Below are 27,153 nucleotides of genomic sequence, written 5' to 3'. Positions count from 1 at the left end.
GGCCCCTGGTTCTGAACTCCCCCAACATCGGGAACATGTTTCCTGCCTCTAGCGTGTCCAATCCCTTAATAATCTTATATGTTTCAATAAGATCCCCTCTCATCCTTCTAAACTCCAGAGTGTACAAGCCCAGCTGCTCCATTCTCTCAGCATATGACAGTCCCGCCATCCCTGGAGTTAACCTTGTAAACCTACGATGCACTCCCTCTATAGCAAGAATGTCCTTCCTCAAGTTTGGAGACCAAAACAGCAAACAATACTCCAGGTGTGGTCTCACTGGGGCCCTGTACAACTGCAGAAGGACCTCTTTGCTCCTGTACTCAACTCCTCTTGTTATGAAGGCCAACATGCTATTTGCTTTCTTCACTGCCTGCTGTACCTGCATGCTTACTTTCAGTGACTGATGAACAAGGACCCCCAGATCCTGTTGTACTACCCCTGTTACTTAAACAGTTCTATGGGCATGGTGAGAAGATGATGGGCCAAACTATCTCATTCTATGATGTAGTTATTCCACAATGTACAAGATGTTGGCAAGGCCACAATTTAAGTTCAAGTTCAAATTCACATTTATTGTCACATGGACCAATTGGTACAGTGTCATGTTTGATTTTGGTCACCCTGCTAAAGAAATTCAGCTGGAAAGAGGGGGTGGGAGATTGCAAGCTTCACATGGTCCGCCCTGTTTCGACGGATGCAATCGACCTGGCGTGCACAATCAAATAAGATCAAATAGAACAAGTTGTCCCACAACTTTAGGCTGTGCACGCCACACGCAAGAAGAAGAAGCTGGATAGAGTGCAGAGATGATTCACAAGGATGTTTCCAAGACTCGAGGGCTTGAGCTATGGGGAGAGGTTGGGCAGCCTAGGGCTCTATTCCTTGGAGCTCAGGAAGCTGAGGGGTGATCTTGGAGAGGTGTATACAATCATGACTAGAATACATAGGGTGAATGCACAGAGTCTTTTACCCACAATAGACAATAGACAATAGGTGCAGGAGTAGGCCATTTGGCCCTTTGAGCCAGCACTATCATTCAATGTGATCATGGCTGATCATCCACAATCAGTACCCCGCTCCTGCCTTCTCCCCATACCCCCTGACTCCGCTATTTTTAAGAGCCCTATCTAGCTCTCTCCTGAAAGTGTCCAGAGAACCGGCCTCCACCTCCCTCTGAGGCAGAGAATTCCACAGACTTACAATGTGTGTGAAGAATCAAGAACCGGAGCAAATAGGTTTAAGGTGAGAGGGAAGAGAGTTAATATGAACCTGAGGGGCAACCTTTCACACAGAGGGTGGTAGGTATATGAAATTGTGCTGCCAGAGGAAATAATAAGCACTTGGACAGGTACTTGGATAGAAGAGATTGAGAGGGATGTGGGCCAAATGCCAGCTTAGATGGGGCATCTTGGTCTCGATGCACGAGTTAGGCCGAAGTGCCTGTTTCTGCACTGTATGACTCTCTCACTCTTTAAAAAGTGTTATTACATATTGTGCTTTATTATACTTGACTCCGAGATGACCTACCAGGAGGTTTACAGTGCAGTTCATGCTGTAGCTTTGGTTTTCATCATTCATCACGGTCCTGTAGTCCAGCAGCCTTTCCAACAGGCCCGTTACCAGGGCAACGAAGGCTTCGCCTTGTTTGGCGAGGTATTGGGATTTCCTGCAAAGCTCCAGCAGTCTGAGGAAAAGAATAAGAGGAAAGAATAAGAAATGGGACAAATTAATTGACTTGTGGCAACACTGAAGGAGGCCATTTGGCTTGTCATTTCCATGCTTGCTGCCAGCCAAGCAAATCTGCTGGTCCCATTCACCCTCTATCTATCTTATATGACTAAAACTAAGATCTTGACCGCTTTCAACTTTCTGTTTCATGATTTCCGAGAGAACACCGCCACTTATGGCTGTCATTTTTGGCCACCTCGCTCAGTGTCCCCTTCCGCCAGACTGGCCCAGAAGATTTTTCCCATCGATGAAAAATCAGAGAATTATTAATGTTTTAAAAAAAAATTGCCATTCTCTCTGCTGCCCCCGCTGGCGGCAGGGGGGAGGGACTATAAAACCCGGATGTGTCGTGCCTCACTCAGTCTCTGCGACACAGAGGAAGCGAGCGGGTCACGGCTCTCTGAGCTGTAAATAACACTGAACGCACGTCTACTCAACGGTGAGTCCCCTCGATATGGCTTTCAGAACGTGTTTTGTTGGCTTGCAAAGTGTTTGCCCAATTGGCTTGGCTTTTAAAGGGCTTTCAGAAAATTGTGTTTTGTTGGCTTGCAAAGTGTTTGCCCAATTGGCTTGGCTTTTAAAGGGCTTTCAGAAATTGTGTTTTGTTGGCTTGCAAAGTGTTTGCCCAATTGGCTTGGCTTTTAAAGGGCTTTCAGAAATTGTGTTTTGTTGGCTTGCAAAGTGGCTTGCCCAATTGGCTTGGCTTTTAAAGGGCTTTCAGAAAATGTGTTTTGTTGGCTTGCAAAGTGTTTGCCCAATTGGCTTGGCTTTTAAAGGGCTTTCAGAAAATGTCGTTTGTTGGCTTGCAAAGTGGTTGCCCAATTGGCTTGGCTTTTAAAGGTCTTTCAACAATTTCCGTATGGATAAAGCGTGAATAAACATTTTATTAGATCAGGACTGTGTTTAATTGCAAAATTGGTGCTCATTCCGTGACTTCCGCTTAGTGGCTAGATGGCGCCGATTATGTCATTTCCGGTTAGCTGAGTGCGTCATTTCTGTTTTGTGGCAAGATGGCGCTCACTGCAGAAGGCACAGAGTGAAGACGTCATTGAATAAACCAAGAGAGCTTACTGATCTGTCGTTAACTGTTGGACGTTATTTAAAGCACGTTTTTGCTTCAGCAGCAGCCTCGACAGGAGGCTTTAAACGTTTGAATCATTCGGTTTACACTGTATGTTCACCACATTCTGAAGTTACTTGGCATTTTAGGATTGGTTGTGTGTGTGTGAGTCTGTGTGTGTGTGTGTGTGTGTGTGTGTGTGTGTGTGTGTGTGTGTGTGTGTGTGTGTGTGTGTGTGTGTGTGTGTGTGTGTGTGTGTGTGTGTGTGTGTGTGTGTGTGTGTGTGTGTGTGTGTGTGTGTGTGTGTGTGTGTGTGTGTGTGTGTGTCGGTGTGTGTGTGTGTGTGTGTGAGTGAGTCTGTGTGTGAGTGTGTGTCTGAGAGTCTGTGTCTGAGAGTCTGTGTGTGAGAGTCTGTGTGTATGTATAGGGGGATTGCACTGAGGTCTCCGGGTGAAAGGGCTTGACGAACGGAACCGTTCAATCCATCTGGAGGACATCGCAGCTTCCGGTATATGTTGTTAATACACGAAACGCCTACTTTCCTACCTGTTATAAACCGGCAAAATTGTGACTTTTTGCGCTGTAAATAATTGTGGAAGTTAGGGTAACCGTGAGAGACACCTATCCTACTTCAGAATTCAAAAAGTGAAGAGAAATGAAAGTAAAGAGATGCGAGAGCTGAAGGGACAACAACAGCGAAAGTGCTTGGCGAACATTGGCTGTGCAGATATTGGGAATTATCGCGTTTTTCGCTCACTGCATTCCATCAACAGTAAGGCATTATTTGTGTTTTTTCCCCAATAATCATTCAGTCCATCCTCTCCCCCTTCTCTCACAGAGTCTGTCACCTGTTTTGGGCAGAATTTCTGGCAGTTTCTCAGCTGCCAGCCTGCCAGGCCCGAGTGACTGTACTGCCAGGCCTCAGTGACTGAGCTGCCTGGCCTCAGTGACTGAGCTGCCAGCCCAAGAATCCATTCGGCCCACAATGTCCATACTAGCCCTCTGGAAATCAGTCCTTTCGGCCCACAACACCCATACTAGCGCAACAGAACCCCCCCCCCCCCCCCCCCCAGCAATATGGAATTGGTGGATAGGTGGAATTGCATGGATAGACCAGCTGGAATATTGCGATGGGGGACCCAACGGGTCCCTTAGTCGGTGTGTATATAGCTGGGTGTGTGTGTGTGTGTATGTGTGTGTGTGTGTGTGTGTGTGTGTGTGCGCGTGTGTGTGTGTGTGTGTGTGTGTGTGTGTGTGTGTGTGTGTGTGTGTGCGGGCGTGTGTGTGTGCGTGTGTGTATGTGTGTGTGGGTGTGTGTGCCTCTGTGTGTGTGTGTGCGTGTGAGTGTGTGTGAGTGTGAGTGTATGTGTGAGTGTATGTGTGTGTGTGTGTGTGTGTGTGTGTGTGTGAGTGTGTCTGATGTGTGTGTGTGTGTGTGTGTGTGTGTGTGTGTGTGTGTGTGTGAGTGTGAGTGTGCGTGCATGTGTGTGCGGGGCTGAAGGACCTGTTTCCATGACTCTGGATAAGGTGAATGAGTACTGTATTTTTCTCAGGGTAGAGGAGTGCAGAACTAGAGGACATAAATTTAAGGTGAGAGGGGAAAGATTGAAGAGAGATGAAGGGCAATTTCTTCCAGTGGATGGCAGCGTGTGCATGGAACAAACTTTCTGAGAAAGCTGTCAAGATGGGTACAAAGGTGACATTTAAAAGTCATTTTGACAGGTACGTTGATAGGAATATTTTTAAGGTAGAGACAGATAGATTCTTAATAAACAAGGAGGTCAAAGGTTACATTTGGTAAGGCAGTTTGGGGACGTGAGGTTACTATCAGAATAGATACGACTGTTTTAAATGGCAGAGCAGGCTTGTGGGTGTAGGGTTGCAAACTTCCCCACTCCCAAATAAGTGACAAAAGGTCAAAATACGGGACAAATTCCCCACGGCAATTTGTTGACCGACTGGGCCGTGGCTGGGTGAATGATGAGTTGGCCCGGGTGCTGGACTGCACACAAAGCCCAGCCGGCGGGCCAGCTGAGGAGTTTTGCACCAGCCCGCGCGATGTCGCGTGGAAAAGTCCAGCTCCCCATCCAACTAGTGAACCGATGATCGGCCATGAGAAAGAGGGTGGTGTCGGCGGTAAGCGGTCCGAAGGTCGGACAGCTGGCCGGGCTGCCGACCGACGGAGCCACGGGCGAGGCGCTGCTGCTGCTGCTGCTGCACTCCATGGGCTGCACTACGTCGGGACGGGTGAGGCGGGGGCCGGACGCGGTTCTCCGACCCGACAGTCCCCTCGATCCGAGTAGCAGCGGTCAAATACGGGACAAGGGCGTTCCCATACGGGACAAACCAACTTAGCCCAATATACGGGATGTCCCGGCTAATACGGGACACTTGGCAAACCCTAATGGTGAGGCTGACCGCTGATGACAATACATTAGTTTATCCACACATTGGGTTAGGTTTCAGTTCATTATTGTCACAGGTACCGAGATACAGTGAAAAACTTTATTTTGCATCCATAGTGATCAGATTTCCCATCCATAGATACAATCAGTTCAAACGTCAGTTTAATAGAGAAAGCAAATGGAAAGATGCAGCCTGAAAATGGGTCACGACTCAAAACATCACCCATAACTACTCTGTTAGAGATAGAAGCATAGAAACATAGAAATTAGGTGCAGGTGTAGGCCATTCGGCCCTTCGAGCCTGCACTGCCATTCAATATGATCATGGCTGATCATCCAACTCAGTATCCCGTACCTGCCTTCTCTCCATACCCTCTCATCCCCTTAGCCCCAAGGGCCACATCTAACTCCCTCTTAAATATAGCCAAAACTAGCCTCGACTACCCTCAGCGGCAGAGAGTTCCAGAGATTCACCACTCTCTGTGTGAAAATGCTGCCTGTCCCGCTGAGTTACTCCAGCCCTTTGTGTCTGTCTTTGGAAATATACAGAGCGCAGAATAGCATTCTCAGCATGACTCAATGCATGCAATGTGCTGCACTCGACTGTACGTACCATACAATGTGCTACATTCCACTATTCTCTGTGGATTGTCACCTTGTCGTGGTGGAGAAGCTTGTGTGGACCTGAGATCCTGAGACTGTCATAGTCGTAGCAGGTCGCTGAAAAACCGGTGTCTGGACTAATGTGCCTATCCCACAGGCAATTTTGTGAGATGACTTTGAATCATTAAGGAGCAATAAACATTACCTCTGCAACTCCCTGGTTAACTCATCCCTTCCCACCCAAACCACCCTCTAGCCAGGCACCTTCCCCTGCAACCGCGGAAGATGCAACACCTGTCCCTATACCTCCCCCCTCGACTCTGTCCAGGGACCATGACAATCCGTTCAGGTGAGGCAGAGGTTCACTTGCACCTCCTCTAACCTCATCTACTGTATCCCTTGTTCAAGATGTGGACTCTTATACATCGGCGAGACCAAACGCAGACTGGGCGATCATTTCGTGGAACACCTTCGCTCAGCCTGCCTGAACCAACCTGATCTCCCAGTTGGTACACAAAAACGCTGGAGAAACTCAGCGGGTGAGGCAGCATCTATGGAGCGAAGGAAATAGGTGACGTTTCGGGCCGAAACCCTTCTTCAGACTGATAGGGGGGGGGAGGGGGGGGGGAGAAGGAAGGGGGGGGGGGGGGGAGGGGAGAAGGGCGGGGGGGGTGGGAGGAGGAGGAGCTAGAGGGGGGGGGGATGGGAGGAGGAGACAACAAGGGCTAGCAAAATTGGGAGAATTCAATGTTCATGCCTACCGGATGCAGGCAACCCAGGCGGAATATGAGGCGCTGTTCCTCCAATTTCCAGTGTTGCTCACTCTGGCAATGGAGGAGACCCAGGACAGAGAGGTTGGATTGGGAATGGGAGGGGGAGTTGAAGTGCTGAGCCACCGGGAGGTCAGGTAGGTTCTTGCTGACGGAGCGGAGGTGTTCGGCAAAATGATCGCCCAACCTCTTACTCCACTATGATCTCCCGGTTGCTGGGCACTTTAATTCTCCTTCCCATTCCCACACTGACCTTTCTGTCCTCGGTCTCCTCCATTGTCAGAGTGAGGCTAAACGCAAATTGGAGGAACAGCATCTCATATTTCGCTTGGGCAGCTTACAGCCCAGTGGTATGAATATTGATTTCACTCACTTCAGGTAGCCCCGGCATTCCCTCTCTCTCTATCCCTCCCCCACCCAAGTTGCACCAGCTTCTCGTTCTCACCCAACAAACAGCTTCATCATCGTTACTTTTTTTGAACATCTTTCATTCATTGTTCTTCATCTCTCTGCATCATCGTCTATATCTCTCGATTCCCTTATCCCTTACCAGCCTGAAGAAGGTCCTCGACCCGAAACGGCACCCGTTCCTTCTCTCCAGAGACGCTGCCGGTGCCGCTGAGTTACTCCAGCTTTGTGTGTCTATCTGCGGTTTAAACCAGCATCTGCAGTTCCTTTATACACTAAGCAAATGTAACTGCTGGGCTTAAAGGAAAACCAAGCATCGTCCTAGGGCTTGGCAGGAGTTATCAATCACCCAGCACACTCAAATGCTGATAACTGCTCCGACAAGAAGCTTAACGAAGATTTAAAAAATATCAGCAGAACTGTTGTTACTCACAACCAGCTTAAATAAATTGAAGAATTTGCAACTAAAGAGAGGAATGAGACAGAAATCCAATACATCAGCCCAGGCCATAGTGAGTGGGGAGAACCTTTACCCAATGCAAGCGCAAAATAACCCAGAAATGTCAAACTTTCCTAACTCCCTCTAATGGCCCTGTCCCACTGTACGAGTTCATTCAAGAGCTCTCCCGAGTTTGCCCTGATTCGAACTGGGAGATTTACGGTAACGGCCGCTCGTCGGTACTCGGGGCTCTCGTGGAGATTTATCAACATGTTGAAAAATCTTCACGAGTCTTCCCGAGCTTACCGCGTTTCCCGGGTACCTGCCGTTAGCGTTACGAGCCGCTAAGAGACATCCCCGAGCTCCGACGAACCCGCTACGTACATTCTACATACTTACCACGAGTTTGATTTTTTTTAAACTCGGGAGAGCTCTTGAATTACCTCGTACAGTGGGACAGGGCCCCATAACTCTCATTTTACAGAACTTCTATCCCCTCTCTCTCCATCCCTCCCCCCACCGAAGTGATACTAGTTTCAATGTCGTCTTGTTGAGTCTCATTGTCTGTGACTCTTTTTCACCCAGCACACAGCTAATACGTGGTGATTAAACAGTTGCTTTATTCAGACATAATAGGTTCGAAATACATACACGTTTAGTCCTTTAACATAATGTCATTGCTGCTGCAGCTGAGCGAGGGTGTTGTCTCAAGCTCAGCTACCTGTCGACTCTTGTACTCCAGGTGAGATTTGCTTCAGCACCAGGACACTCCCCTTAATCCATGACGTCACGTGACAGCCCACGTGACCACTGACGAGGGTTCGACCGGAAGTGGCCTGACCATCAGGTGGCGCCACACTGATCATCGTTACTTTTTTGCATATCTTTCATTCATTTCATTCTATCTCTCTCCATCACCCTCTATATCTCTCGTTTCCCTCTCCCCCGACTCTCATTCTGAAGAAGGGCCTCGACCCTGAAACCCCTCACCCATTCCTTCCGCTGAGTTACTCCACCATTTTGTGTCTGTCTTCCATCTCTCCTGATCATTTTGTGGTCTGTTTTATCCTCTTCTCTCTCCGACTAGTTAGTTTAGTTTAATTTGGAGAGACCACATGGAAACAGGCTCTTCGGCCCATTGAGGCCACGCTGACTATCGATCAGACGTGCACATTAGTTCTATGTTAGAGCAAAGAGGTCCTTCTGCAGTTGCACAGAGCCCTAGCGAGACCACACCTGGAGTATTGTATTGTGTGCAGTTTTGGTCCCCTAATTTGAGGAAGGACATTCTTGCTATTGAGGGAGTGCAGCGTAGGTTTACAGGGAGGGAAGAGACTGCAGACCTAAGACTTTTGCCTCCATCACAGTGAGGAGGTGCTGGGTGGACTCACTGTGGTGGATGTTAATATGTGTTTATTGTTGTTTTTTTATTGTATTGTATGTATGACTGCAGGCACAAAATTTTGTTCAGACTTCGGTCTGAATGACAATAAAGGAAACCCTGTAACCTCTGTAACCCCCTGTTAATTCCCGGGATGGCGGGACTGTCATATGCTGAGAGAATGGAGCAGCTGGGCTTGTACACTCTGGAGTTTAGAAGGATGAGAGGATATCTTATTGAAACATATAAGATTATTAAGGGCTTTGACACGCTAGAGGCAGGAAACATGTTCCCGATGTTGGGGGGAGTCCAGAACCAGGGGCCACACAGTTTAAGAAAATGGGGTAAGCCATTTAGAACGGAGACGAGGAAACACTTTTTCTCACAGAGAGTGGTGAGTCTGTGGAATTCTCTGCCTCAGAGGGCGGTGGAGGCAGGTTCTCTGGATGCTTTCAAGAGAAAGCTAGGTAGGGCTCTTAAAAATAGCGCAGTCAGGGGATATGGGGAGAAGGCAGGAACGGGGTACTGATTGGGGATGATCAGCCATGATCACATTGAATGGCGGTGCTGGGTCGAAGGGCCAAATGGCCTCCTCCTGCACCTATTGTCTATTGTCTATTGTCTATTTATGATGTTTTATTTTTATGGAGAGAACAATCTGCACATGCGCGGTTTAAGTTTTTTTAAAAAGCCACCTGACTGCCTATCCGGAGTAATTACTCACGGCATGTGCCTGAGTGAATGGATTGTTGTCGCGTGCTATCTAGTCAGTGAAAAGACAACACGTTATTCCAATCGAGCTGTCCAAAGTTGACAGATACAGATAAAGGGAATAACGTCTAGTGCAAGATAAAGTCCAGTAAAGTCTGATTAAAGATAGTCCGAGGGTCTCCAATGAGGTGGGTGGTAGGTCAGGGTCGCTGTCTAGTTGGTGAGTGGAAGGTTCAATTGCCTGATAATAGCTGGGAAATACTATAGCTGTCCATCGATCTGGAGTGCCTGCTTTTAAGGTGAGAGGGGCAACGTTTAAAGGTTTGCGGGGCAAGTCTTTTGCACAGAGGGCAGTGGATGCATAGAACACACGGCCAGAGTTGGAGGTGGAAGTGGATATGACTGTGGCGTTGAAAAGGCTTTCGTTTAGGGACATGGATTATGCAGGGAACTGCAGATGCTGGTTAAAATCGAAGGTAGACACAAAATGCTGGAGTAACTCAGCGGGACAAGCAGCATCCCTGGGGAGAAGGAATGGGCAACGTTTTCGGGTCGAGACCCTTCTTCAGGTCACCTGCAGCGGCATAAGATAAGATAGGATCGTCACGGAAGCACAGTGTTAGAGTAGCTGCCTTACAGCGCCAGAGACCCGGGTTCAATCCTGGCTATGGGTGCTCTCAGTAGGGAGTTTGTCCGTTCTCTCCCTGTAACCGCGTGGGTTTTCTCCAGGTGCTTCAGTCCTCCCACACTCCAAAGACGTAGAAGATTTGCCGTTTAATTAGCTTTGGTAAAATTGTAAATTGTCTATAGTGTGTAGGATAGACAAGCTAGAGCTAGATAGGGCTCTTAAAGACAGCGGAGTCAGGGGATATGGGGAGAAGGCAGGAACAGGGTACTGATTGGGGATGATCAGCCATGATCACATTGAATGACGGTGGTGGCTGGAAGGGCCGAATGGCCTCCTCCTGCACCTATTGTCTATTGTCTATTGATAGTACCGGTGTACGGGATTCGCTGGTCGGCCCGTTGCTGTGCTGTCTATGTTAAGCAGAATAGACTCAAGAGGCTGTTTCCATTTCTAAAGTAAAATTCAACTTCATACATATTCTGCAAAAATGAAATTCCGCTGTGAAATTAAATAACGACAAGCTCTGTTATGTTTTCCACAAGCCCACGGAAATTAATCTAAAGGTTAATTCCCTTTTAAAATTAAAATGCACTTTACATCAGCCATAGCACCCAATTAAAATCTTTCCTGCAGTGGAAACTTTTTAATTATTATTTATACATGCCTGTCAAAATACCATTAATAAGCGGATAGAAACAGTGTCAGGCCAGTATTCTTAACTCCAGTGGTTTTGTCACCCATGTAGACTGCAGACTCTGGCTCATTTTGGACATGTTGAAGCTGTCTGTGATCTGGCTCCCACTAATCTATCTTATTTTACAAAAGAGCGATGTCTCTCGCAACCTGGGATGGTCTGACGTAATTTACAGTTAAATAATTACTTCATGTTATGTGGTTTAATAGCGAAAGAGCAATGGGCCTATCCTACTTAGGCGATTTATTTTAGACGGCTACAGACGACTATGTGGTCGCCACTTGTAGTTGCCAGGGAGTCGCCTTCATGGTCGTGGGGAGTTCCCGCATTCTGGGAACTAGTTGCGGCCTCATTATGGTCGCCGAGAATTTTTTAAACATGTTGAAAATTGAGCAGTGACTAAAATTAAGCCGCCCTGGAGAGTAGCGAGAATTCTCGTGCCGTAAGTGGGTCGCCAGGAGGTCTTAGTGGGACATTATTAATATGTTCAAAAATGTTCGGCGACATTCGGTGACAGTGGGTTGATGCCAATGAGCGTGGCTTGACTACTCCTGACATAGGTGCTGTCGTAGGTTGTTGCAGGTGTGGTCGTAGGTGGACGTCCTGATGGGGTCGCCGGTTGTCGGTAGATTACGGTAGCTTGTCCTCGATTAGCTGGTGGGTTGGTGTATCTTGTTGTTGACATGTGGCGTAGGGGGGGCAGTCTCCGGTTTCTCGTGGACCTGCTACGACTATGACAGCCGGCAGCAGTCGCCTAAAAAACCGCCTAAGTGGGACAGGCCCATAAGAGTAATGTCAAGTTGCCGGCAGTCGCCTGGTAAACCGGCAACTGGAACGGCGACTGTCAGAGTGGAACACACACACACACACACACACGCACGCACGCACGCACGCACGCACACACACACACGCACGCACACACACACACACACACACACGCACACTCACACACCCACTCACACGCACACACACAGTCACACCCATTCACACGCACACACACAGTCACACCCACACGCACACACACCCACACTCACACATGCACACACACGCACACGCACACGCACACGCACGCGCACGCACACACACACACAGACGCACACACCCACACACACACACACACATACAGAGGCACACACACACACATACAGGCACACAGACACACAAATGCAGACACATAAACACACATAGTCACACAGACCCACACATGCACACACACAGGACACACACACACACACACACACACACACACACACACAGACACAGGACACACACACACAGTTGGCACACAACACACGGCTAAAGCACAGTTTAAAAGCACACGCACAGGGGGCAGAAGGGGGGACACAGAACAGTGGAGACAACACACACACACACACACAGACACACACGGCACACGAACACTCACACGATACACGACACGCATCGGTCGGTTTTCACACACACTGAAAACACTGCTTACGTTTTTTTTCCTTCACCAGCCCGTTATACAGGCGGGGGACAGGGCAACCGGCGGGGACAACTGTCGAGAAAATTCACACGGTGCAAAGCCAAGGTGATACAGGGACACACCGCGCGCGTGAACAGGAAGGTTGGCGCTGTAATTAGAAAAACTCGCTAAAAGAGGGTGAGAGGGGGGAGAAGGGGGGAGAAGGAGTGGAGACATCTTTTAAGAAGCCAGAGATACACGGCTGTGAAGCTCGGCGGACATTTGACATTACCGGTCGGTTATCCTTGGTTCTGAAAACTCCTGCTTACGTTTTTTGTTCCCAATGAGCCAATGAAATTCACCAGTCAGCACCGGCTACAACCTACGAGAACCTTCAACCTCCTGGCGACCCACTGGGACCTCCTGGTGACCCACCTACGGCACGAGAATTCTCGCTACTCTCCGTGGCGGCTTCATTCTAGACACCGCTAATTGTTCAACATGTTGTAAAAATTCACGGTGACCATAATGAGGCCGCGACTAGTTCCCAGAATGCGGGAACTCCTCACGACCATGAAGGCGACTCCCCGGCAACCACCCGTGTCCAAAAAGACGCTACAACTCTTTAGGCGACTGAGGAGACGACTCACGACCATACAGGCGACACCCTGGTGACACGTCGCGGGGTGAAGCCAGTATGGTCGTGAGTAGTCGCCCAAAGAGTCGTACCTTGTTCTGGTCGCCGCTGGATTTTCAATATGTTAAACTAGGGACTCTGGCGCTGTGAGGCAGCAACTCTACTGCTGAGCCACCGTGCAGCCCCACTGATATGGCAAAAAGTTCAAAGGTACACAAAAATGCTGGAGAAACTCAGCGGGTGCAGTAGCATCTATGGAGCGAAGGATATAGGCAACTTTTCAGGCCGAAACCCTTCTTCAGACTCCAAAAAGTTGGCAAGAAGTTCAACTTGACTTGATCTGTGGAAGCTGCTGCAGTTCCCAGTCTGAAGATGGGTCTCGACCCGAAATGTTACCTGCTCCTTCTCTCCAGAAATGCTGCCTGACCCGCTGTTACTCCAGCGTTTTGCTGGAGTAGCTGGAGTAGCCCACAGAGGCGTAATTAACGCACAGAATCTGCGAGGATGCCAGACATCCTCAGGATCACTTTAGATGAAGGATTTCAAAGCCGCCAGTGTTTTAACCATTGAACCAGAGTGATGAGTCTGTTTCATATCATCGCTGTTGGGGAAGTAATTACATAAATTTGGAATTTAAATAAATATCATCTCCCTTAATGGCCACCAGCAAGCTGCCAGATGGTCATAAAAAAACAATCTGGTTCACAAACGTCCTGCAGGCCAGCACGTTGGCGCGACTGTATCATTGCTGCTTTGCAGCGCTAACAGCGCCAGGGACACGGGTCCCATCCCGACTACGGGTGCTGTCTGAACGGAGTTTGTAGTACGTTCTCCCCGTGACCTGCGTGGGTTTTCTCCGAGATCTTCGGTTTCCTCCCACATTCCAAAGTCGTGCAGGTTTGTAGGTTAATTGGCTTGGTGTAAATGTAAAATGTCCCCAGTCTGTGCAGGACAGCGTTAGTGTTTTGAGATCGCCGCTTGGCACGGGCCCGGCGGGCAGAAAGGCCTGGTTGCGCGCGCTATCTCTAAACTAAACTAGGAGAAGAAGATCTGCCACACGGAATATGGAACAGTAACAGGCCCTTCAGCCCACAATGTCTGTGCCAAAAATGATGCCAATAAGAGCTACTGAGGGAGTGCAGCGTAGGTTTACAAGGTTAATTCCCGTGATGGCGGGACTGTCATATGCTGAGAGAATGGAGCAGCTGGGCTTGTATATTCTGGAGTTTAGAAGGGTGAGAGGGTAACTCATTGAAACATATAAGATTGTTAAGGGCTTGGACACGCTAGAGGCAGGAAACATGTTCCCGATGTTGGGGGAGTCCAGAACCAGGGGCCACAGTTTAAGAATAAGGAGTAAGCCATTTAGAACGGAGACGAGGAAACACTTCTTCACACAGAGAGTGGTGAGTCTGTGGAATTCTCTGCCTCAGAGGACGGTGAAGGCCTATTCTCTGGATATTTTCAAGAGAGAGCTTGATAGGGCTCATAAAGCTAGCAGAGTCAGGGGATTTGGGGAGAAGGCAGGAACGGGGTACTGATTGGGGATGATCAGCCATAATCACATTGAATGGCGGTGCTGGCTCGAAGGGCCGATTGGCCTACTCCTGCACGTATTGTCTATTGTCTATTGTCTATTGATTGGTAGGAGAACTGGGAAATATAGAAACATAGAAATTAGGTGCAGGAGTAGGCCATTCGGCCCTTCGAGCCTGCACCGCCATTCAATATGATCATGGCTGATCATCCAACTCAGTATCCCGTACCTGCCTTCTCTCCATACCCTCTGATCCCCTTAGCCACAAGGGCCACATCTAACTCCCTCTTAAATATAGGGGGAGGTGGATGGAGAGAGAGGGGAAGCAAGGGCTACTTGAAGTTAGAGAAGTCTATGCTAATGTCTATGCTAATGGGCGGAGCACCAAGGCAAATTCCTTGTATGTGAATACTTGGCCAATAAACATACTTACCTTACTTACTTACTTACTGCTGGGGTATAAGCTGGAACTATGAGGTGCTGCTCCTCCAGAAAGGTCAGATTGGGAATGGGAGGGGGAGTTGAAGTGTTTAGGAACAGGGAGATCAGGTAGGTCAGCGTGGGCTGAGCGGAGGTGTTGAGTGAAACGATCGCCGAGACTGCGCTTGTTCGCACCAATGTACAGGAGTTTATTGGATTTTACCTTGCACTAAACATTACTCCCTGTAACTGTACACTGCGGATAGCCTGATTGTAATCACTTTTCGTTGACTGGATACCACACCAGAAAAAATCCTTTCACTTCAGCTGGGTACACATGACAAAAGCAGATTAAATGAACGAGCAAAACCACACAAAACAATCACTCACATCTTTTGAAAGAGCATCTGGTACTGCTCATCTCCTCGACCTCCTTCCACTTCGTGGTCTAGGTTCTTGATAATTTCATCCTCAAACTGAAAAAGAACACAGAAACAGCCAAACGATAAGAAGGTTTAAACAAAACCAGCAACGGCAATGAGACTGACATTGGGCAAATGCAAGATAGTGTGTCTTAGTGTGACTCGGCTTGTACTCGCTAGAATTTAGAAGATTGAGGGGGGAGACAGATAGCACAATGGGCTAAGAGTTCGGCTGGCGACTGGAGGGTAGCCGGTTCAAATCCCGCTTGGAGTGCATACTGTCGTTGTGTCCTTGGGCAAGATACTTCACCCACCTTTGCCTGTAATGGAATGTTACGGCGGCAGGCGCGGGTACACCGCGACGCCCTGTGTCTCCCTTTCAAGGGAGATGCTAAAAATGCATTTCGTTGTCTCTGTACTGTACACTGACAATGACAATAAATTGAATCATTTCATTTTTTTTTCATCTTATAGAAACGTACAAAATTCTTAAGGGGTTGGACAGGCTAGATGCAGGAAGATTGTTCCCGATGTTGGGGAAGTTCAGAACAAGGGGTCACAGCTTAAGGATAAGGGGGAAATCTTTTTGGACCGAGATGAGAAAAACACTTTTCACACAGAGAGTGGTGAATCTGTGGAACTCTCTGCCACAGAGGGTAGTTGAGGCCAGTTCATTGGCTATATTTAAGAGGGAGTTAGATGTGGCCCTTGTGGCTAAGGGGATCAGGGGGTATGGAGAGACGGCAGGTACGGGATACTGAGTTGGATGATCAGCCATGATCATATTGAATGGCAGTGCAGGCTCAAAGGGCCGAATGGCCTACTCCTGCACCTAATTTCTATGCTTCTATGTTTCTTTGACATGTCCACTGTGGGAATGTAGTATGCAATGACTATCCTAACCAGGCCCTTCGGCCCACCGAGTCCATGCCGACAATAGAAACATAGAAAATAGGTGCAGGAGAGGGGTGGGGTAAGGTGGAGAGAAGTGGAAGAGTGGGGAGGGAGGGGTAGGGGAAGTGGTGGAAGAGGGACAGAGGGGGGGGGGGGGGGGGGGAAGGGAAGGGAGGAGGGGGTAGAGAGGGAAGGGGGGTGGGGGGAGGGAGGGATAGGGTGGGAGGGAGGAGGAGGGGGGGGGGGGAAAGAGGGGTGAGGAGAGGGAGATGGAGGAGGGGGGAGGAGAGAGGGGATGGGGAGACGGGAGAGGAATGGGGGAGGGGAGAGGGGGTGTGGGGGAGAGGGGGAGGGAGGTGAGGAGGGAGATGGGGTAGGGGGTAGAGGGGGAAGAGTGTGGATGGATGGGGAAGAGTGGGGAGGGGGAAGGGGGGGTGGGTGGGGGACTGAAGGGGGATGGGGGGGGGGGGGGTGGGGGGGAGAGGGAAGGGGGTGGGGGAGGGGGAGAGAGGGATGGGGGTTGGAGGAGGAAGGGGAGGAGAGGTCCAGTGGTGAGTAGAGGGCGATGGAGAGGGGTGAGGAGGAGAGGGATGGGGAGGGGATGGGGGAGGGGGAGGAGAGGTGTGGGGAGGGCGGGAGGGATGGGGTAGGGGAGGGAGGTGGAAGAGTGTGGGGGAGGGGGAGGGGGAGAGGGATGGGGGAGAGAGGGGAAATAGTGGGGAGGGTGAGGGGAAGGGGTAGGGACAGTCCATCTGTTCCCCATTCCCTTTCACCCCCAATCCTCTTTCTCTATTCCCACACACGTGAACCGAGCTTCGACAGGCTGCGGGGGGGGGGGCTGGGGGGGGGGCTGGGGCTGATGCAAATGCGTATGTAAATGAGATCCATTCTGATTGGACATCTGTGAACATTGTGACATCACACGATGGAACGTTCACCACCATTCTATGGGTGAGAGTTGTTTTATATTGAAATTTTGTGGGGGGGGAGAAGGATTTTATTAGAAATGTGTACTTAAACACGGCGGAATGTAATCAGGAGTGGATACTGCAAATACTGGTAAATCGAAGGTAGACACAAAATGCTGGAGTAACTCAGCGGGTGAGGCGGCATCTCTGGAGAGAAGGAACGGGTGATGTTTCGGGTCAAGACCCTTCTTCAGACTGATGTCAGGGGAGTGGGCGGAACTAGGATAGAATGTAGTCGGAGACAGTAAGACTGGTGGGAGAACTGGGAAGGGGGAGGGGGTGGAGTTGGAGGGAAAGCAAGGGCTATCTGAAGTTAGACAAGTCAATGGGGTGTAAACTACCCAAGCAAAATATGAGGCGCTGTTCTTCCAATCTGCCCTGGGCCTCACTCTGACAGTGGAGGAGGCCCAGGACAGAAAGGTCAGATTGGGAATGTGAGGGGGAGTTGAAGTGCTGAGCCACCGGGAGATCAGGTAGGTTAAGACGGACTGAGCAGAGGTGGTCAGCGAAACGATCGCCAAGCCTGCGCTTGGTCTTGCTGACAATAGGTGCAGGAGTAGGCCATGTGGCCCTTTGAGCCAACACCCGCCATTCAATGTGAGAGAAATGTTATTTATCTTATATATTTATTTGGGTCCTTGTGCACAGTTGTTCCAAGAATGTGGCTGGTTTAGTTCAGTTTAGAGACACAGCATGGAAACACATGCAGGAAGGAACTGCAGACGCTCGTTTTCACCAAAGATAGACACAAAACGTTGGAGTAACTCAATGGGTCAGACAGCATCACCGGAGGAAAGGAACGGGTGACGTTTCAGGCCAAGACCCTTCTTCAGACTGTCTAACTCCAGCATGGCGACACACTCTTTAACTCACCAGGTCCACGCCAACCATCGATCACCCGTTCACGCTAGTCCCATGTTATCCCGCTTTTAGCATCCACTTCCCACACACTAGGGGGGGCAATTTACGGAGGCCAATTAACGCACACAAACCAAATTCTATGTCTTACGGTGTTATGGCCTCATGGAGTTAGACAATAGACAATAGGTGCAGGAGTAGGCCATTCGGCCCTTCGAGCCAGCAATGTGATCATGGCGGATCATCCCCAATCAGTACCCCGTTCCTGCCTTCTCCCCATATGTTGTCCCTCATGGAGTTGTCCATCATCTCCAAAGACGGCCACGGTGGCACAGCGGCAGAGTTGCTGCCTTACAGCGCTTGCAACGCCAGAGACCCGGATTCGATCCCGACTACGGGCGCTGTCTGTACGGAGTCCGCACGTTCTCCCCGTGACCGCGTGGGCTTTCTCCGAGATCTTCGGTTTCCTTTCACACGTGCGGGTTTGTATGTTAAGTGGCTGGGTGTAAATGTAACATTGTCCCCGGTGTGTGTGTGTGTAGGATAGTGTTAATGAGCGGGGATCGCTGGTCAGCATGGACTCGGAGGGGCCGAATGGCCTGTTTCCGCACTGCATCCCTAAACTGAAATGCACGGGTACATAAACCCTCCCAACCCCCACAGCACGGCAACGATGAACATCTTCACGCCACTAAACACACGGCAGCGCCCGCAACTGTAGCTGCAAATGTGAATCAATAATAAGTGAGGCCAATTAACATTTAAATTAAGCAGCCACCAGCCCCTTCAGACGTGCCCGCGATATTTATTCCTGTAATTGGTCACCTAAGTGGCAGCGAGACATGAGACTTATGCAGATGCAGTCGGATGAAGCTGAGGTAATGGCTGTAATTTCTCTTAATGGGGCCGGTAATTGAATCCACCAGCCTCTTTGCTGCACGTCAGTCTTGTCGAGTTTGATTCCTATCTCTTCCTATGAGTAAATAAATACAAAGTATGATTGGCTCGGGTATAGACTTTTCAGTTATATCTAATTAGCTGGACTGTGGTATCTGACCAAAGATTCTCCGCTGCTATCAGACCACTGAAGGGCCGGTCCCACGAGCACGCGACTGCATGCGGAGGTTGAGTGATCCTGTACGAGTTGACGTTAAGTTCGCGGGGAAGTTCGCGCGTGACGTACGGCATCGAGACGCTGATGGTGTCGTAGATGGCGTTGAGACGGTGCATATGGCCACAATGCGGCTGCGGACCAGCAGGCTGTTGCCGCACGGAATTTTTGAACACGGTCAGTTTTTCGGAGCCCCGCGCGATATCGGGACCAGCTCCGCACAACTCCATACGGCTCCGGCGATCGAAGTGGGACCGGCCCCGCGAGGCCGTACGGCTCAAGCGACCACGTTAGGTCGCGCTTGCCGCATGGAGTCGCATGCTGGTGGGACAGGCGCTTAAGTTTCCCAAGCCAGCGTGTGGTCCCGATCTTCCAATCTACCCCAGTTTGGACCTCGCGTTTTGTTTTTAACCTGGCCATTCTTCGCAGCTGACAGTAGACAAAAATGCTGGAGAAACCTGGCGGGTGAGGCAGCATCTATAGAGCGAAGGAAATAGGCGACGTTTCGGGTCGAAACCCTTCTTCAGATTGAGGACTCGACCCGAAACGTCGCCTATTTCTTTCGCTCCATAGATGCTGCCTCACCCGCTGAGTTTCTCCAGCATTGTTGTCTACCTTCGATTTTGCCAGCATCTGGAATTCTAACTTAAACATTCTCTACACTATATTCTTTGCTCTGGAATTTTTCTCTTTGCATTATCAATTGTACTAGGCTTGACTGTATTAACAAAACAGGCCCTTCGGCCCAACTTGCCCACTCCGGCCAACATGGCCCATCTACACTAGTCCCACCTGCCTGCGTCTGGCCCATATCCCTCCAAACCTGTCCTATCCACGTACCTGTCTAAATGGTTCGTAAATGTTGTGATAGTAACAGTCTCAACTACCTCCTCAGGCAGCTCGTTCCATACACCCACCGCACCTGAGTTTACACCCCAGCGGTATGAACATTGACTTCTCTAACTTCAAGTAGCCCTTGCTTTCCCTCTCTCTCCCCTTCCCCCTTCCCAGTACTTCCGCCAGCCTTACTATCTCCGACTTCATTCTATCTCTGTCCCGCCCCCTACCCCGACATCAGTCTGAAGAAGGGTCTCGACCCGAAACGTCACCCATTCTTTCTCTCCAGAGATTTCTTTTATTTCTTATTTATTTAACCAGGAGAAGTCTCATGGAGATTAAAAATCTCTTTTACAAGAGAGTCCTGGCCAAGACAGGCAGCAGCACAGTTCCACAGTTACAGACAATAATTTAAAAACAACAGAGAACATATAAATAGAGTCACAGTCAGAACATCATCAAACAAAGCATGTACAGACAGAAGAGCCCGCTTCAACATCATTAAGAAGGGATTTAAATCTGTTTATAGAAACCAGCTCCTTAAGTTTCAGTTCATTCTGCAGCTGGTTCCATGCTAAGGGAGCAGCATAACTAAATGCCCTTTCCCCCAGTTCAGTACGGACTTTAGGTACAGTTAGTAAGAACAAGTCCTCAGAGTGGAGCTGATAAGTTCCTGTGCTTTTTCAAATCACATACTTCTGCAGGTATGAAGGAAGAACATTATTGCCATAGAAGGAGTGCAGAGACGGTTCACCAGACTGATTCCTGGGATGTCAGGACTGTCTTATGAAGAAAGACTGGATAGACTTGGTTTATACTCTCTAGAATTTAGGAGATTGAGAGGGGATCTTATAGAAATTTACAAAATTCTTAAGGGGTTGGACAGGCTAGATGCAGGAAGATTGCTCCCGATGTTGGGGAAGTCCAGGACAAGGGGTCACAGCTTAAGGATAAGGGGGAAATCCTTTAAAACCGAGATGAGAAGAACTTTTTTCACACAGAGAGTGGTGAATCTCTGGAACTCTCTGCCGCAGAGGGTAGTCGAGGCCAGTTCATTGGCTATATTTAAGAGGGAGTTAGATGTGGCCCTTGTGGCTAAGGGGATCAGAGGGTATGGAGACAGGTACGGGATACTGAGTTGGATGATCAGCCATGATCATATTGAATGGCGGTGCAGGCTCGAAGGGCCGAATGGCCTACTCCTGCACCTAATTTCTATGTTTCTATGTTTCTAAGAACACCGAGGATAGTCTTATAAATAAGGATATGCCAATGATGGAGTCTGCGGGTGGACAGGCCAAACCATCCAACTTGAGCATACAATGAGCAGTGGTGCGTGAGGGTTTTAAAATTAGTAACAAATCACAGTGCTCCGTGGTAGACCGTGTCAAAAGACTGTAGGCATTTTGAAGATGCATTCATATATAAAACATCACCATAGTCCAACACAGACATAAGCGTTGCAGAGATGCTGCCTGTCCCGCTGAGTTACTGCAGCATTTAGTGTCTACCTTGAGTTAGCCCTCAGGTTCCTATTAAATCTTTCCCCCCGCTCACCTTAAACCTATGTCCTCTGTTCCTCGATTCCTCTACTCTGAGCAAGAGATTCTGTGTGTCTACCCGATCTATTCCTCTCATGATTTTGTACACCTCTATAAGATCACCCCAATCCTCCTGTGCTCCATGGAATAGAGACCCAGCCTACTCAACCTCTCCCTCTAGCTCAGACCCTTAAGTCCTAGCAACATCCTCGTGAAGCTTCTCTGCATCCTTTCCAGCTTGACAATATCTTTCCTGTAACACGGTGCCCTGAGCTGAACGCAATATTCTAGATGCAGCCTCACCAACGTCTTATACAACTGCAACATGAGCTCCCGACTTCTATATTAAATTCTCTGACTGATGAAGACCAATGTGCCAAAAGCCTTTTTGACCACCTGAGACTCGACCTATCGTACACACTAGGGAGAATTTACAGAAGCCAATTATCCCACAAACCTGCCGTGTTTGGAACGTGGGAAGAAACTGGAGCACCAGAAAAAAAACCCTCGCAGTCACGGGGGAAGAACGTACAAATTCCGTACAGACAGCACCCGTCGCCAGGATCGAACCTGGGACTCTGACTCTACCGCCGCGCCACCGTGCCGCCCTTATTCTTCTCAATTCCTCTTCTCAAGCTCTGGATAAACAGATTATCTGGCCTTCCTAATGGCTGCCTGCGTGGTCTTGCTAAGCATGAAAAGATGGCCACCACAACCAGCCTTAGACAGACACAAAATGCTGGAGTAACTCAGCGGGACAGGCAGCATCACTGGAGAGATGGAATGTGTGACGTTTCGGATCGAGACCCTTCTTCAGACTCAGGGGAAAGGAGACCGAGAGATCTGAAGGGTAAGATGTGAAAACAAGAGATCAAAGGGGAAGTAGATCAATGGAAAATGTAGATTGGATCAATGTAAATTTTCCTTGGATCATTGTTAGCTGAGGGGGAACCCGGTGACAACGAGGCATTTCCTTCTCTCCAGAGATCCTCCTGAGTTACTCCAGCATTCTGTGTCGGTCTTGGGTGTAAACCAACATCTGCAGTTCCTTCCTACACATTTTGTCTACAACCAGCCACTTGTCTTGGCACTGTAATGGGGCTGTCCCACAGGCTAATTTTAGGCAACTGCCAGCGACTGTCATAGTCGCAGCCGGTCGCTGAAAAACCGGAGACTGAACCCCCCTTCGACATAAAATTTGAAATGAAATCAACAACAAAAAACAAAGTTTGCACCGGCGACAAGCTACGTTAAACTGGCGACAACCAGGTTCAGGAATAGCTACTTCCCCACAGCCATCAGGCTATTAAACTTGGCTCGGACAAAACTCTGATCATTAATAGCCCATTATCTGTTATTTGCACTTAATCAGTTTATTTGTTCATGTGTGTATATATTTATACAATGGTATATGGACACACTGATCTGTTTTGTAGTCAATGCCTACTATGTTCTGTTGTGCTGAAGCAAAGCAAGAATTTAATTGTCCTATCAGGGACACATGACAATAAACTCTCTTGAGTCTTGAATCTTGAACCTTGGTCACCACATGTTCGCGGGTGGTTGCCGGGGAGTTGCCTTCATGGCCGTGAGGAGTTCCCGTATTCTGGGAACTAGTCGCGGCCTCATTATGGTCACCGTGAATTTTTCAACATGTTGGAAAATTAGCGACGACCAGAATGAAGCCGCCACGGAGAGTAGCGAGAATTCTTGTGCCGTAAGTGCAGTGGTAGTGGGTCGCCAGGAGGTCGGAGGTTGGCGTCGGTTCTCGTAGGTTGTCGCTGGTGCTGCCCGGTGAATTTCATTGGCTCATTGAGAAAAATAAAACGTAAGCAGTAGTTTTCAGAACCAAGGAAAACCGACCGGTAATGTCAAATGTCCGCCGAGCTTCACAGCCGTGTATCTGTGGCTTCTTAAAAGATGTCTCCACTCCTTCTCCCCCCTCCTGTCCCCCCCCCCCTCCTTTAAAGGAATCGCATGACCCTTCCCGTTCACTGTGCTTTAGCCGTCTTAATAACAGCGCCAACCTTCCTGTTCATCGCGGTGTTCGTGTCTGTATCACATTGGGCTTTGCACCGTGAATGAATTTTGGACTCAGACAGCGCTCCCCCGCGAGAGTGCCCTGTCCCCGCCTGCATAAACGGGCTGGTGAAGGAAGCGATGTGTGTGTGTGTGTGTGTGTGTGTGTGTGTGGCTGTTGAGTGTGCATGCGTGCGTACCAAGTGACGTGTGTGTGTCCGCCGAGTGCGTGTATGTCTGGCTGCGTAAAAGTTGTCTGTGCCCCCTGTGTGTGTGTGTGTGTGTGTGCACATGTGTGTGTGTGTGTGTGTGTGTGTGTGTGTGTGTGTGTGTATCACATTGTTTGCGCTGCTTGTGTGCCCGTGCGTGTGTGTGAGTGTGTGTGTGTGTGTGCATGTGTTTGTGCGTGCGTTGTGGGGTGTGTGTGCGTGCGTGAGTGTGTGCGCGTGCGTGTGTGCGCGTGTGTGTGCGTGCGTGCGTGTGCGCGTGTGTGTGTGTGTGCGTGTGCGTGTGTGTGTGTGCGTGTGCGTGTGTGTGTGTGTGTGTGTGTGTGTGAGTTCCACTCTGACAGTCGCTGTTCCTGTTGCCGGTTTTTCAGGCGACTGCCGGCAACTTTCACCACTCCCACCATCGACGGCACCACTGTCTCCCCATCTCCCCAGGCCCGCAACCTTGGCGTGATCTTTGATTCCACCCTCTCCCTTGAGCCTCACATCCGCTATGTCATTAAAACCTCCTTCTTCCATCTCCGCAACATCGCCAAACTCAGACCCTCTCTCACACCGCCCGCTGCTGAAAGACTCATCCATGCCTTCATCTCCTCCCGACTGGACTATTGCAACTCACTTCTCCTTGGCATCAGCTCCACCTACATCAACCGACTCCAACTGGTCCAGAACGCAGCCGCCCGACTCATCACCCACACCAAATCCTGGCATCACATCACTCCAGTCCTCAAACAACTTCACTGGCTTCCCATCTCCCACCGGATCAATTACAAAATCCTGGTCCTCACCTACAAAGCCCTCAACCACCATCTGGCCCCCCCCATATCTCACTGACCTCCTCTCCCCCTACCAACCCTCACGGTCCCTCAGATCCACATCAGCCGGTCTCCTCTCCATCTACAAGTCCAACCTCCGCAGTTTTGGGGACAGAGCCTTCTCCAGGGCAGCTCCCAGGCTCTGGAACTCCCTCCCCCAACTGATCCACAATTCCATGTCCCTCACCATCTTCCAGTCCCGCCTCAAGACCCATCTCTTCACCTCTGCCTATCCTTAGCCCCACGTCCCCCTCCCTTTTCATCTGTGCATTAATTGCCTCATATTGTGTTTTGTATTGAATTTTGTCTTTACTTTGTGTACTAGTCATGTCTCTACTATTTATTTCATTCCCCTTACATGTTTTTCCTCTACCTGCTAAATGTTTGTAAGGTGTCCTTGAGACTCTTGAAAGGCGCCCATAAATAAAGTTTATTATTATTATTATTATTATTAACTTAACAGTCGCCTGAAAAATGGGCTAAGTGGGACAGGCAGCAACTCGACTGCTGCACCACTGTGCCGCCCCATGTACTGTTCTGCGTTCTATGTAACACAAACGTTGTGACCTTTGCAGCCCCTTGGGACGGAGAATTCCAGAGATTAATTGCAATTTCTCAGTCTGAACCTTTTGACTAGTCCGACACTAACCAATACAAGCCTCCAGGGAGTAGCAAAGAGAAGAAGTCTAACTTGAACAAAGGTGAAAGTGTATTAGACGTATATATTACAGGCAAGTCAGGGGACTGGAATGACATGAAAGTGAGCAGATTTACTTGGAAACCATGGAGTCACATCGAGGTCGCACTACATAAATATGAGAAAAGTGAAGCTTCAACTTCCATTATGTTCTGCAGAGATATTAATTAAATTCCCCAGTAGCTCAGCAGTGACCTATGATTTATTTATGCCTTCTTATTTTTCATAAGTACCTCAGTGAATTTTTCGATATCAGCACTAAATTTCAATAAAACATATCAACAGAGGATTGCATCTGAGTGGGGTTAGTGGAATGATTCTTGTGGAATGTTCGAAGTGAGATGCGGAGGAATTTTTTCAGCTCGAGTTTGGTGCATCTGTGGGATTCATTGCACCATGGATGCGTGAAGGGGGGTGTCAACAGCGGCGGGGCCTCGCGCCGATGAGGCGTGCGGCGCTGGCGGCCATGGCGGGACTGTCATATGCTGAGAGAATGGAGCAGCTGGGCTTGTACACTCTGGAGTTTAGAAGGATGAGAGGTGATCTCATAGAAACATATAAGATTGTTAAGGGTTTGGACACGATAGAGACAGGAAACATGTGCGGAGGTGTTCGGCGAAACGATCGCCCAACCGCCGCTTAGTCTCCCCGATTAGTTAAAGGATTTATTAAAAGATTATTGAAGGATTGGACACACTAGAGGCAGGAAACATGTTCCCGATGTTGGGGGAGTCCAGAACCAGGGGCCACACAGTTTAAGAATAAGGAGGAAGCCATTTAGAACGGAAACGAGGAAACACTTCTTCACCCAGAGAGTGGTGAGTCTGTGGAATTCTCTGCCTCAGAGGGCGGTGGAGGCCGGTTCTCAGGATGCTTTCAAGAGAGAGCTAGACAGGGCTCTTGAAGATAGCGGAGTCAGGGGATATGGGGAGAAGGCAGGAACGGGGTACTGATTGGGGATGATCAGCCACGATCACATTGAATGGCGGTGCTGGCTCGAAGGGCCAAATGGCCTCCTCCTGCACCTATTGTCTATTGTCTATTGTGTACAGATTTGGTCTCCAAACTTAAGGAAGGACATTCTTGCTATTGAGGGAGTGCAGCGTAGGTTCATGATGTTAATTCCCAGGATGGTGGGACTGTCATATGTTGATAGATGGAGCGGCTGGACTTGTATACTCTGGGGGGGGGGGGGAGAACAAAAGAAGTAGTTGGCGGCATTTTGTAAATGTCAGCGTGGTCTGCGGCCACTATTTTGTATACATTGGGTATGCAAGCAAAGGATCTCACTGTGCCTAGTCACGTGTCGCAATGAAGTATTCCTATTCCACAGAGGGCTGTGGATGCCAAGTCAATGGATAATTTAAAAACGGAGATTGACAGATTCTTGCCACGGTGCCCGCAAGAGTCATTACGGATATCGCACTGGCATCTGCGTTCATACAATGTTGCAACGCTGCTCAGGTCACTCTTGGAGAAATTCAAAAATGTTTGAATTTTCTCCCGACCGTAACAAGTTACACGACTGCCTGCCGTTAGCGCCACGTTAGGTCTTCGGTGGTCCACGAATGCCGTACTATTATCGCAGGAGGTTCCCACGATGTTAAACTCTTGTTAACGTCTTGCGTCAGGTGGCACCGTGAGAAAGCCCTTTAAGGGTGTCGAGGGTTGTTGCCAGGAGAATGGGGTTGACATGGGAAAGATCGATCAGCCATGATTGAATAGCGGAGTAGACTTTAGGTTAGTTTAGTTTGGAGATGCAGCGTGGAAACAGGCCCTTCGGCCCACCGGGTCTGTGCTGACCCGACGATCCCCGTACATCAACACAACCCTGCACCCACCAGGGACAATTTTTATTTTTTGCCAAGCCAATTACGTCTTTGGAGCGTAGGAGGAAACCGAAGAACTCGGAGAAAT

At 49.2% G+C, this 27,153-nt stretch overlaps 1 protein-coding gene across 1 annotated transcript in view; it reads right to left on the bottom strand.

Annotated features, from left to right (window-relative positions):
• LOC129695037 (dedicator of cytokinesis protein 2-like) overlaps positions 1-27,153 on the bottom strand; it is a 286,209-nt gene that overhangs the window by 114,987 nt on the left and 144,069 nt on the right. The window contains exons 7-8 of the mRNA XM_055631797.1: positions 15,238-15,323; positions 1,528-1,684 (exon numbers count right to left, since the gene is read on the bottom strand). Of these exons, the coding sequence (XP_055487772.1) occupies positions 1,528-1,684; positions 15,238-15,323 (243 nt within the window). The remainder of the gene's footprint in view (positions 1-1,527; positions 1,685-15,237; positions 15,324-27,153) is intronic.

This window comes from Leucoraja erinacea, unplaced genomic scaffold (assembly GCF_028641065.1).
Source record: "Leucoraja erinacea ecotype New England unplaced genomic scaffold, Leri_hhj_1 Leri_91S, whole genome shotgun sequence".
NCBI classification, from domain to species: domain Eukaryota; kingdom Metazoa; phylum Chordata; class Chondrichthyes; order Rajiformes; family Rajidae; genus Leucoraja; species Leucoraja erinaceus.
This window is presented reverse-complemented; position numbering and strand designations above follow the sequence as displayed.